The sequence below is a fragment of the Perna viridis genome, chromosome 4, assembly GCF_037379345.1.
Source record: "Perna viridis isolate PV_CMFRI_1.1 ecotype Kerala chromosome 4, ASM3737934v1, whole genome shotgun sequence".
NCBI classification, from domain to species: Eukaryota; Metazoa; Mollusca; class Bivalvia; order Mytilida; family Mytilidae; genus Perna; species Perna viridis.
In genome coordinates this window covers 48,435,111-48,448,354 of record NC_142448.1, presented here as the reverse complement: position 1 = coordinate 48,448,354, position 13,244 = coordinate 48,435,111, and the positions used below count along the sequence as shown (strand labels likewise).

Below are 13,244 nucleotides of genomic sequence, written 5' to 3'. Positions count from 1 at the left end.
GATATATTCTATATGAATTTTAAATTCTGTGATTGGCGGATTGATATAAAAGTTGTGACGTTTAGGAGAGAGAAAGCGCGAGAGTGAAATGACTGATTTTATTTCACAGTGTGAATTATCGAAATTTATTACACTGGGAACATTCGATAAAACACTGCTATCAATATAATAAACGCAATTATCATTGCGAATGCACGCAAACAAATTGCATTTTGACACAAAAACAAAAAACAAAAACAAAAACAAAAACAGATTGCCATTAAACGCAAAACGTATTACGATTATTTGAAATGCTTTGCGTTTATTCGCAATAGTGTTGCGTTTATTTGCAATGAGTTTTGCGTTTAAACGCAATTAAGAAAAAATATTTAAAAAAGTGACCCTTATAAGCTTTCGCAGGGCTTAACAATGGCAAACATATTTTTCTCTTCTTCGCAATTAAATTGATTTTAAACATTTGTATATATTAATATTGAACTTAAAAGTCAGGCTTGTATCAATGAGGGATATATCTCTTTGACTACCAGTTTGAAAATAGGTCATAAAAGGGGCTTTAATTATTTCTGGACAATAACACTAGTACAAGTGCGTGTGAAGTGCATGTCACAGTCGATATACTTCTATATTTTACTTCTATATTGTTACCTTCACACAACATACAAACATTCAAACAAAAAAAACTCCAAACAAACAAAACAAAGACAAAATTAAAACAAACAAAAAACGATACAATCCTACAAGTAATATAAATCGATTCCACTGTAATCATGCAGAGTAACCTTTGGACGTCCAGGCTATGTAAAGGTTTTGTTTTAAAAACGTGTAATTGGCGATTTACAACTTATACATATCTACCATCAGCTGGCCTGTATTTCTTCAATATATTCTTTAAATTATCTTTGCACTGTTTGGCCCTCTGGAATACTGGTAATTATGACGAGTTTTGACAGGTTATGGTGTAATTTGAGTACAAACTTGAGTGACGTTTTAGCGTACATTTCTATATAAAAGTATCTAAAATACGTTTAATTTGACCACTAAACCCGCATTACACTGTCACTGTCATTGGTAAAATATCTTGTCTAATATATGTATGGCTGTTGAAGAATTTCCTGTCAAAATATTTCTGTATGGAAGAAATGCATGAATCATATATTATGGATCTAACGAAATTTGGCATGGTGGTTCAATTCGTCGTGATTTGAAAGGTCTAAAGTAGCGTACTGCTTCTCATAGAAACGTCTGCAAAAAAGGTCCCCCCCCCCAGAATATCGGATATCATTATGTAAACATATTACTGATATACATATATGAAAATGTATACCATCGTACATTTTCGTATCTGTACTTCAATAAATATTGACGCAGCCCTTGCTTCTTGAGTTTTCTATACTACTACAAAATACAACTGCTTTTTGTGCAACTTCGCAATTTCTTCTATGTAATATCTCGCCTAAAGTATTTTTCTATTTGAAAATAAATTACAATAAAAAAAGATGAATAAATAAAGATAATGATAGTAAAAATTAAAGCAAGTGACCGATTCAACAAATCCATATGGAACCCCGTTCTCGTCAAAGGTATAGGAAAAATGTGATGTAAAATTACAGACTCAAGTACATATAGGTTATTCCATACTGAATTTCGTTTGTTATGCCTAAATAGTCATATAATACAATCATGTATGATTTGCATAAGTAGATCGATCGGCGTTTTTCTAAAGCTATAAACGTTTACTCGGAACTTGTGTATTCTGAATGGAAAATAAGATAGCCAACTTTCGAAGTATTCAGGGTTTTTTTTTTAAATCTCCGATTAGGTACGAATAAATTCTATACTTCCGGTGCGATCCAAAAACCGCATAAACATCGCCATGACCTAGTCATTGGACACGGAACTTTTATGATTTCTGCGTGTAAAAATTGCGAACAATTTTGAGTGTGTAATTCCAAAATCCTGCAAGATACTTTCCTGCATAAAACTCCAAGGAGAAATTTGAAGATCTACTGGCCACTAAACGTTACAAACGAAAAGTAAGGGCAAAAGCGTAAATAGAAAAGACCAGCACAGTCACCAACAGAAGAATGTGGAAATTGTAGGAACACGTTCTTAGAATGGAAAATAACAGACACGCCGAACTATCGCTTACCTGGACACAAGAAGGAAAAAGAAAAAAAAACAGAGACCAAAGGAAAAATGGAGGAGAACCATAGAAAGATAAAGGACAGACTTGGGATTTTATCGTATACAGGTGCAGTCAGAGTAGCAGAGGACAAAAGCATATGGAGAGGACTTGAAATTGGCTCAATACTCCTCACGAAAAACGGAAATAAGTCAAGTAAATCAAATCTAATTTTTGAGTGCGTCATTTTCTTTTCAGAAAGCGTCCTTTTATTTCTGTACAATTTAGCATGTTAAAAATTTCAGTGCAGAGTATAATGTTGAGTGAGCGCGTAGTAACTATTTTGAGCGCGGAATAAACATTTTAATATGTGTGCCATTTTATTCCTATGTTTTCAATTTAGTTGTGACTACACAACGGCCAGTTAAGGTGAAATTTTGGTTCACTGGCCCCTTACACGCGTAACTGAAGTTGGAATATATAGCATGGTAAAAACCGACAAATTTTAACTAAGCTCACATGTTAATCAGTGACTAATTTATCGATATTGCTAGCTATAAACATGTGTTAATAATACAATAAAAACACTTAAATCAGATAATCTACGTTTACAAGTAATGACTATAATGGCATCCTCCATGCTAATCGCGCTCATGATCGCTATGCCTAGTACTAAATAATTCGTCATCAACAGTCTCTGATGTTGCCCTTTCGAGCTGTATGCAGGTTAAGAAAAAAATAGTACGTGGGCTGATATAACCCCCGTGCTCCCGACTCATCAACCAAAATATAATTTTCAGGTACTCTTATACCTCCAAATTACGAATCTTTTTGTCGCCAAAAAATAAACTGAGGCATTTTTGTATTTTTGGCTACTTTTTACACCTCTTTGAGGCAAATCTATTTTTAAAGATTTTTGAGACTACGAACTTCGACTTCCTACCGAACGAAGTAAACTGACATATTTATATATCACCATGTAGCCCAATATCTAAGCTTTACAGTAGTACCAAGAAAGTTGCGGTAACACTTAGGGGTAAAATGAAAAAAAAATGTACCCTTACCCCGCCGAAAAATCGCTTAAATTGACATGTTTTTCAATATCAAAACCCCTAGAGTATTTATGCTTCAGTAAAAAATGGATTATTTGGTATTATTTTCTGTTTAGTATTATCACAATTTATACTACTGGGGTTCTTTTGATGAATTTTTGGCGACTTCGTAGTCAGAATTTATCAAAAAATGCGAAAAATGGGATTTTCGAATTTTCGGTCAAAAGTCACATAAATTCGACTCTAAGTTATTGCTCCACTAAAACGTCTCAAATTTGGCATCATTCGATATATAATTTAATTCTCTAAGTAAATAAACCACAAAAATCTATATTTCAAGAAGGATTTTCAAAACATATTAAAAATATCACACCCCTAGAAAACTGGTCTCAGTATCAAACAGAATTCTCGCCCACAGCATACCGACACCGTAAAACTCATATTTTAGATATTCATAATTAAGATAATGGTGTTCCCAATATTTTTGATCAATTAGGGGCAAAACCCTAAGTGTTACCGCATTTTTCTTGGTACTATTGTAAAGCTTAACCATTTGGCTATACGATGATGCCTAAATTTGTTTAGTTTGTTCACACATGCTATCACAGGAAGGCTAAGATGCTCAAATAATTGAGCAACAAAAATCTTGGTTTTTTACCCAGTGGGGTACAAATATCATTAGGTTTATACTGAAACAAGGAATCCGAGAATATTCTTTGGCGACAAATTGATTCAGTAATGGAAGGTATAAAGGTACTTAAAAATCACCATGAAGTTGATGAGTGGGGGTGCATTGTGGACCCTCCCAGCCAATGGACTAATTGGCCCAGCGAGATGTCTAAAGAGGCAAACAGCCAAATATAATCACTACGGAATCTATATTTTGTACATGTTTTGAACCTGTATACAGTTGCACTGATACGTACACAAAGTGATCCGTTTTATGTTTTGTAAAACTTAGAACATAAAGTTGAAAACGATGGTTACATTGTATATTGACTAGTTTTCTTAACCACCGTATTTCGCATTAAACAAAATTAGAAAGGGTATTGCTATTTTTTAGACCTTGCATGCTGTCTCCTAGAGCCCTATACTTGTTAAAACATAGTATTTTGAACTAACAAATTTTTAGATTTGCTAAGGCACCCTAATGTGTAATACAGTTTTACCATTTTTACGAGAATCAGCAATGCAATTTTTCTCCAAAACTCAATGGTGGTGTATATGACTGTTCTCCGTGTAGATAGAACACTTGGATTTACCTATTAAGTGCCTAAGTCTGCACTATACAGTTACATTTAGGCGCATTGTTTTGCACAATAAGTTGACCCGGTTAAATGTTGCAAACTTAAAATCAGAAGTTGAAATTCGGTGGATATATTGTTTAATTGTAGTCGAGCATTTATACATAGACAGATGTAATATATGTAATGGTAAACAGGTGTTATTTAAATGAAGAATGGTATCTGGAACGTTTCAGTCCCCTGCCGATTTTGGTTCTCTCCTCAGCATCAGGCACGAAACCACAATTAATCTTCCCACTGACTTCTTTATAGCCTTTCTGTAATTTAAAAAAAATTCCACCGGCGCAATTCAATTCAGATTTTCAGGGATGTTAATTTGAACCTTCCAACAACTTATATAAAAAATATAAAAAAAATTACCATTATTTTTTCAAATTTTATGCATAAACACAGAGATACCCTAAAAAATGACCCAATATGGCTTCCGGATGTCACAAACTTGACCTTTTTTGACCTCACAAAATCACAACCTAAATGTCAAATTTCTCATTTCAACACATCTACTAAAATAATTTCATTATTCTTCTTCCATTTGAGCACAACAAGTATGAGAAATTCTGAAAGGAAGTGTTTCTAAAAAAAAATTGAAAAATCCCCTATTATTATAGGAACTATATTCGTTATACAACGAAAAGCTAAGGGCAGATAATCGTGGTCTCGTACATATTAGATGCGCTAAAGTTAAAATATTGTAATAAATCTTCTCTTATTTCATCATATTTCCAATCATACTGCAAAGTTTCGATCAAATCGGTCCATTATCATGTCCACAAACCAGCTTCAAAGACAGCTACCCAAAACTGTTTTCAGCTCTTCTTTCTTATCTGAAAAATTCAAAAAAATTGATATGACCACTTTTATCAATATTGCAATAACTTTTTTACTTTCTGAGATATTTTCACAAACTAAAGTGTTTTTTTCTCTTGGATAATTATAGTATTTGAATTACAAATTTTGTTTTATCAAAATAGTTTTAAGGTGGTTTATTTTTTTTCAAATTCCAAATATAGAAAAAAATAAAATTGAATCAAATGAAGCTAAAATTAAAAATACTTCTACTTCATAAAAAAAATAGAAAAAAAATATTATAAATTACTTTAATGATTCAGATAACAGCCCCAATTTGCAGATTCTTGATAAGTTGAAAAGTATTTGTGTAAATAATTATTTTCTACAGGTGCCGATATGACCAATAATCTAAAGGCTCAGGGTTGTATACTCATACATAAAGATCTTCAGATAAGAAAATTTTTGAATAATTACACAGGTATTTTAGGAAATATTCATCACAGCAAGTTTTTTTCGACACATTTTAAAGAAAACAAAACTGATTTATCACATTTGGGTCTCAAAGAACGAAAATTATAATATAGTGGTGCAAAAATGGTCAATTTCACTTTTTTTTTCTAAAGGCATTTTATTTTTTTTTACTAGTATCTACTTAGAACTATAAAAACAATCCCAAATCAAATATTTGTTATTAATAATACGGAATTAAACCATCATATTGGCTTTCTTTTGATGATTCTTTGAAAACCCCCCATCACTCAGGGGGCGATCTAGTATCCTATTAGGATCAAATTATCTGATCTAATGAGTAAAAGACTGCACCCTGAGCCTTATTAGAACTATGTAAACATTGTCAGCATCTAGAAATTCTCACCTAAACTATCAAAAGAACAAAAAGTATAAATAGTAGCCCTTTTGAGACTAAAATCATACCAAATTTTGTTGCGGAACCATACAAGAAGAAGATTCAAATATGTTTACTGATGGTAATACTCCACACAACAAAAGCAAAACTGGTCTAGCAGGAAGCCACGAGGTTAGTTATGCTGGACGGTTCAAGAAAGGTCATACTCCATGGTCGAAAGGTCTCGTTTTTGAGAATGCAGTTTCATCAGATGAAGAAGAGTCAAAAGCTTACATCCAAATGAATCTGCAAGATCACCAACAAGACGACATCAAAGCTGATTCCGTATCCAGGACTGACAGCTCACAGTTGGTAAAAGAAGATGGAAGTGGTGTGATTAAATCCTGTATGATCCTGCGGCCACGGTTCCTGAAAGCAGACAAAGAAAAGGTGACATCAAATAATTCTCATATTATTGAGAGTGAAAAGATGTTTGACATGTTCAACTTGGCATACCAACAGCACAGGGAAACACCAAAAACTTGCAAGAGGCCATGGATGGAGCCACATAAAGACAGAAAATGGGGTGCCTGTATCATGTACAGAGTTCGGTGTGCAAACTGTTGGTTTGCGACTCCAACACTAGCAAAGTTGTACTCAGAAGTTGAAAACAACAAGCCAGGGCCAAATCCAGCCGGTACTAACATTGCACTAGTTTCAGCAGGACTAGATAGTCCAATAGGAAGCACCAAGACCCAGGAGATTTTAGCCCGTGTAAGTGTTCTACCTCCATGCAAGAGTGGTATGCAAAGAAACACCGACCGAATTTCTAAAGTTATGGTAAAGCAGAACAAGGATGACATGAAAGATAAGGTTGAACAAGTGAAGGCATACAACAAAATGAAGGGACAACCAGAAAATGTGATAGATGTGACCTTAGATGGCAGGTACCCATCTGCAACAAGGTCCAGCAGGAAGAATCCAGGGTTAAATGCATCACAGGCACAGATGCTTGCGATTGAACAAAATACTCCATGGAAAGTTTGTAGTCGCAGCATCTTCACTAAACCAGCTATGTTGGAAGGGAGCTTGGCCCAGAGGAAAGGGATTTGATGCAGAGTGCCCAGGCCATGAAGGCTGTACTGCTACCCTTCATAGAACTATACCAATATCAGAATATGCCATGGGAAAAGAAATTGGAAATCGGCTTGCACTGCAAGGTATGCTTATCCGTTATGCCACAACAGATGGAGATGCACGTTCCGCTAAAGGAGTAGAAGATGCCATACATGTACTGTATCCTATGTTGGAAGTGCAGAGACTGGCTGACCCAGTACATCTAAGCCAACATCAATTCCGAGCGGGAATGCGAGCTGAGTTTAGTGAGACCATGTTTCATGGTCAAACTAAAGAAGAGAACAAAGACTTGAAGAAAATGTTTAGTCTGGACTTGAAGTGTCGCAGTTCCATGATACTGAACCAGTTAATGAATGAATATAACAAGGACACAGAAAAAGTTTGTAAAAAATTACCTACCATCCTTTCAACTACAGTCCAGTGCTATGGTGGAGACTGTTCATCTTGCCTTAAGGAGTCTGTGGTATGCAAAGGTACAGTCAGTGATAACTGGTGGACCAGATCCTTTTACCTAAGCACTTACAACATCACTGTGCTGAAAATAGATGAAATTGATGAAATTATACTGCTAGAACTACTGAAAATGATACTTAGTGAGGAAGCAGTCAATAGCATGAGAATGTTCCACACAACAAATAAAAATGAAGGAGTTCATCGTGCATTGAGTGTGAGTTTACCAAAAAATGTAACTCATGGAAAAACATGGAAGGCAGACTTCATTCTGCAATACACAGGCCCAACAACAGACCTGGTACATCAGCCAAGATGAAAAGCAAAGAGTTGAACATTAAAGTGTCTGAAGACTGTGAGACCTTCTTTGATAAAATGGACAGAGAGTATACTTACAAAAGGACTTATGAGCAGAAGCCTGAAGTAAAGACAAGGAGGTTACAACAGGCAGCCGTCAGACAGGAGGAACACAAGATTCATAAAGAGCTCCACAAAAAGAGACCAGACTATGTAAAAGGGCAACTAGATCCTGTTCCAGATGAGCTGATGCATGATGCATACTGCAAGAAGAAGATGCATAAGTAAAAGACAGACAGCTTAAAAAAATCAAAGGACCACCCAAATCTTGCAAAAAGATTTCTTATATTGATACGAATAAAATGAAATTTAATGAATAAATGAACACTTTCCCCTGCCCATTTTCTTTTAAATCCATTAAAATACTAAAATAATTTCATTATTCCTCTTCCATTTGAGCACAACAAGTATGAGAAATTCTGAAAGGAAGTGTTTCTAAAAAATTTTTGAAAAATCCCCTATTGTTATAGGAACTGTATTCGTTATACAACGAAAAGCTAAGGGCAGATAATTGTGGTCTCGTACCATCAGCTGGGTGATTTTTAAAAATCCTAATTTCGCACCAACTTTTGGGACTAAAATATTGAGAAAAAAAAAACGAAAGGATGTTATTATTTTTTTTACCATTTTCCGGCTCCTCCATGCATGCTTTCATCCTGTGGTAGTGTCTAAGGCCCTGATATTTCATAAAACATAGTATTTGGCACTTAGTTTTTGAAAGACACCATTCATTTGTACTAAAACTCAGTAATATTTTTTTTCTTCAGTATGTTATCATGGCTATTAACAATAATCACTAAATTATTTATAAATTATTTGAACCTCCACACAACAAACATTAGAAAAATATGTACTTTTTTTATGACAAAACACCTGAAATTTCTGTGTGGACTGCTTCAAAACACCTTTATACTTGTATCAACAAAACGAGACAAAATTTTCTGAATTGACCTAACCGTATAGTACTACCTAAAGCTTAATACAGCTTTATGTCAATAAAGTAAAATGAAACTTTCTAAGTGAACTATCTACGTCAATTAATTACGTTAATTATCAATCAAAGGTAAAATTGTGAATGACGGTGTGTTAACTCATAGATATCGGATCATTTACCCATAGATAAAGGTGTTGTTCCATCAATTTCGGGGTTTAGATTAGTTTTGCGTGCCACACATGCACAGTACCTGAACCGATCAGTGCAGCAAAAATCGACCCGTCAAACCGATCCATTTAACTGGTGATCGCATCCCGTCACGACAGAGTGGTTAATGTATTTTACGGTTTTTTTATTGTTTTCCTTATTAATTTTACAAATATCTACATAATGTAATATATTTAAACATCAATTTATACTTTTACATTTCGTTAATTTAAAACAGATCTTGCGTCATTTTACATAACAAAACTGCGATCATATCGGTCACCGGTCATCGGCCATTGATCCGTCAAATCGTTGCGCGGATCGGTTCAAGGACTGTACGTAATATGTGTACAAAGTGATGTTTTAGTACGACCTGACTGACATAGTTTGACCATACTGATAAATACAGCCGGTTTACAATATATGTTGATGGACCTCCTTTTTACACAGCGCTAGGTGCTGGCTTTTAATCTTTGTTTTGCTTCATGGCATTTATTCATTAGACAATTAGATTTTTGTCCTACAGTTCCCATGAAAAATGCAGATGACAAAACATATGGCCAAGATACTATTAGTATAAGTTTGCTTGTCTTATTGATCGATTTACTAAGTAAAGGTTTTTTTGTTTACATTTATATTTAGATTTTTATAAGCGTTTTGAAAATATTATACAAATCTACTTGCCAGAATTTTGAAATTTATATATATATATATATTTCTTTGTTTCAGTTGAACAGCCATCACATCAACCAAGAATAAAACTTATCCGTTACAACAATACGATTGAGGATCCCATTAAAAATACAACAAAAACTCCTACTTCCAATACTGATGATGAATGCTTCATAAAATTGAATTCAGATTATGTTGAATGCGAAAATATTGCTGTTGAATGTACCGGAGAGGTCGGATATTCTTCTCAAAACTTAACTGTTATGATGATTCAAAGTGACGGAACAAACGAAAGTCTCGTTCCACATTTAAATACATCGAATACAGATACAGAGAATTGTTCATTGTATCAAACAAATTCATTTATAACCAACTTGACCATGAGACAGAATAAAGCAGTCTTTCGTTGTGCATTGCCTCCGTTCATAAACCAAGATGGCATGTTTGACGAAACAGGACCAATTAATATTTTATGTAAGTATATACTGTATCAAGTATAGGTACTATGAAGTCATTAATATCGATTGGTCCACAGTTCGCAATTTAGATAATTCTGAACTATAAAAAAGACTGGCTTTGATAAAGGAACAAATCTTGATTTTGAATGAAATCGATTGGAAACACTTGTTTTGTAAAGGGAGTGTAGTAGAGTGAGAGGTATAGAATAAAGTTTGGTTCTAATGTGATGAAGTCCAAGAGATTTTTGTATGAAAGGAAGGAGACCATCTATGGAAACATCATGTGACTTAGGTGACGTATAGTGGCAGTGGCCTTCCCCGTCAATTTTTGTCAAATAAATTCATCCCATTTATGCTTTGTTATATTGGTTTGAAAGGTTTCCTATTTTGATGTTTTCATATCCAATACTCCTCTCTTTCCTTACAATAGTTTTTCCTTAATCTACTTAAAACTGGACTGTTCGGAGGATGGTAATTTTTTTTTGTAAAATACGAACTTTCATAGTGAGGTTTGAATGACCTTGCTGATTATAGTGTTGATAAACTGTCGGAAATTTCATGGTGTTAATTCCCTTTTTGTCTTTTGTTTAATCATTCTTGTGTTTCTCGGACATATACTAAACCACATAGGTGTTTTTGAAATCCATGTATTAAGTTTGTTGATTTCCTAACAAATCCGGACAGGATCTGACAGAGACTGTCCTGGGTCAGGACGTTCTTTGCCCTATTTCCTGACAGATCATGACAGAAACTGTCCTTGGTCATGAAAAGAAAAAAGCTGTTCTGCAACAGTCTGTGCAGTTCCTGACAGTAAATGAAAATGTGTAAAGTGTTTATTCGTGACCCGTAAACTGTTATACCACAATTGGTTCGATTTGCTCGTATTTGTAACAATGTTTTGAGTTTTAACAAAAGAAATCTTTATATAACCGATTAATTTTTCCATCAAGATATTCGATATCACAAGCTCGTAAAACATTCACTAAATTCATTAAACCTTTTAAGGAACTCAAATACATATGTACCTTTAAATAATTAACACATGCAGGTATCTCTCTCCCTTTGTTTCACGGTAATATTATACACGAAGCACGAAAAGCTCGATACTACCCAATAAGTTAACTAAACCGATGGATAGGCTCATTCGTAAGGGATATAGTTATGATATTGTTGTCAAATGTTTAAGGATAGGATGTTGTAGTATTAACATTAATTCGCTCATAGGGTCTTTACATAAATATAAACACTATGTTTTAAAGCACGTTTCTGGCATGACATGGGTTGTGTCCTTACTGTATGACTTATGATGTACCGTGATTCTCAACTCCTTATGTGAAGAATTGGAATTAATTTTACATACGATGGGGACATAATTTTTTGTAGGATTTAACGGGTGTGGCATGTCAATTAACTGCAACGAGTCCTCAGTTTGTACATTTGTGTTATATATATTCAGTGTCTTTTTTTTCGTTTTGACAAGGGACTCATACCTTTTTGGACCATTTAGGTGTATTAATATGTGTAATATTTTCCCACTATGGTAAGATTGTGGACGGGGGAGGGTTGTGATCACTAAAAAGTAATTAAACACCGCCGTACTTTTTGCCCCTTTCCCAAGTCATGAATTTCTGGCCTCTAAATGTTTTGTTTCGTTTTTACCTTTAGTTGTTTTTTTATGTAACTTAAGTATATAGGGGCAACCCTTTCGCTGTATCTGTGTATAATTGTGTTTTGGGGCCAGCTGCAGCCTTCCGTGTGGTATGAGAATTTCCTCGTCATTCATTGAAGACCAATTTGGCTGACATTGTCATCTCGATGAGGTTGTTGTCTCTTTGACATAAACACTAAACCTCTTCTCGTTATATGTTTATTTGTGACTTCTTAATTTTTAAATTGTCGATTTGATTTTCAATTCGAATTTGTAACTTGTGACTGTGTAACTGCCAATTTCGTTTAATAAAAATCTGCATTTGCAACTTCGAAATACAAAATTTCTAACTTCGAGATTCTTCATTTGTAACTTTTCAATTTGCAATGCATTTTTCAAAGTAATACATTTACAAATTACAAATTGACAAATCACAAAATAGCAATTTACGGATTACAAATAAACACTGTACAAAATTAGAATTTTCACTCAGTTGGAATTCTTTACTTCTAAATTTTAATTTTCTAATGAAAGTGATTATACTTTATAAATATTATTAACCATGACCGATTTTACAAAAAATATAACGTGACTAGTTAAACAAGGTGAGCGATACATGTTTTAGAGCCTCTAGCTAGTATTTTATGATAACTGTGACCAGGAAGGGGGATTTTAGCGCCTGTCCTAGATTATACGCCATGGAAATCTTCATCATGAATGCACAAGAGTAGCAGTTGCAATTACTTTTAACCGCTTTTAACTTGTGTCAGAATCTGGATAGGAAAAAAAACTGTTCTATGACAGAAGATAAAACAGGAATCCTAACAAATCCGGACAGGTTCTGACATAGGTTGTCCTGGGTCAGGACGCTCTTTGCCCTAATTCCTGACAGATCATGACAGAAACTGTCTTTGCTCATAAAAAGGAAAACAGCTGTTCTGCAACAGTCTGTGCAGTTTCTGACATTTTTCTGTATAACGTAATTTGGCACAGGAAGTTCGGTGTGATTAATATTGAAAACTGTTCCAAAAAAGTATATATGTGTGTGATATAATTTAGATGATTTTACTGTTTTGAAATATGCAATGGATCATTAAAATATTACGATATAGCAAAAATTTCAAAATTCAGTTTTTCTAATTTTTGATAGATTTTGACTATGAAATTATCTCTAGTTGAATATAAGAACCACAGAAGTATTATTTGCGATATTATTTAACAGAAAATAATTACCAAGTAAATTAGTACGGAAGCATTAATTTTTTAGGGG

The 13,244-nt window shown here is 34.1% G+C and overlaps 1 protein-coding gene across 9 annotated transcripts in view; it reads left to right on the top strand.

Moving 5' to 3' along the window:
• The window catches only part of LOC148620353 (uncharacterized), a 150,330-nt gene that overhangs the window by 127,300 nt on the left and 9,786 nt on the right, over positions 1-13,244 (top strand). For 8 of the 9 annotated variants that reach the window (XM_088581156.1, XM_088581147.1, XM_088581149.1 and 5 more), the window contains one exon: positions 9,926-10,342. In XM_088581156.1, the coding sequence (XP_088437282.1) occupies positions 9,926-10,342 (417 nt within the window). Of the gene's footprint in view, positions 1-1,564; positions 2,339-9,925; positions 10,343-13,244 lie in introns of those variants that run through there. The other variant, XM_088581155.1, reaches the window with a different exon arrangement.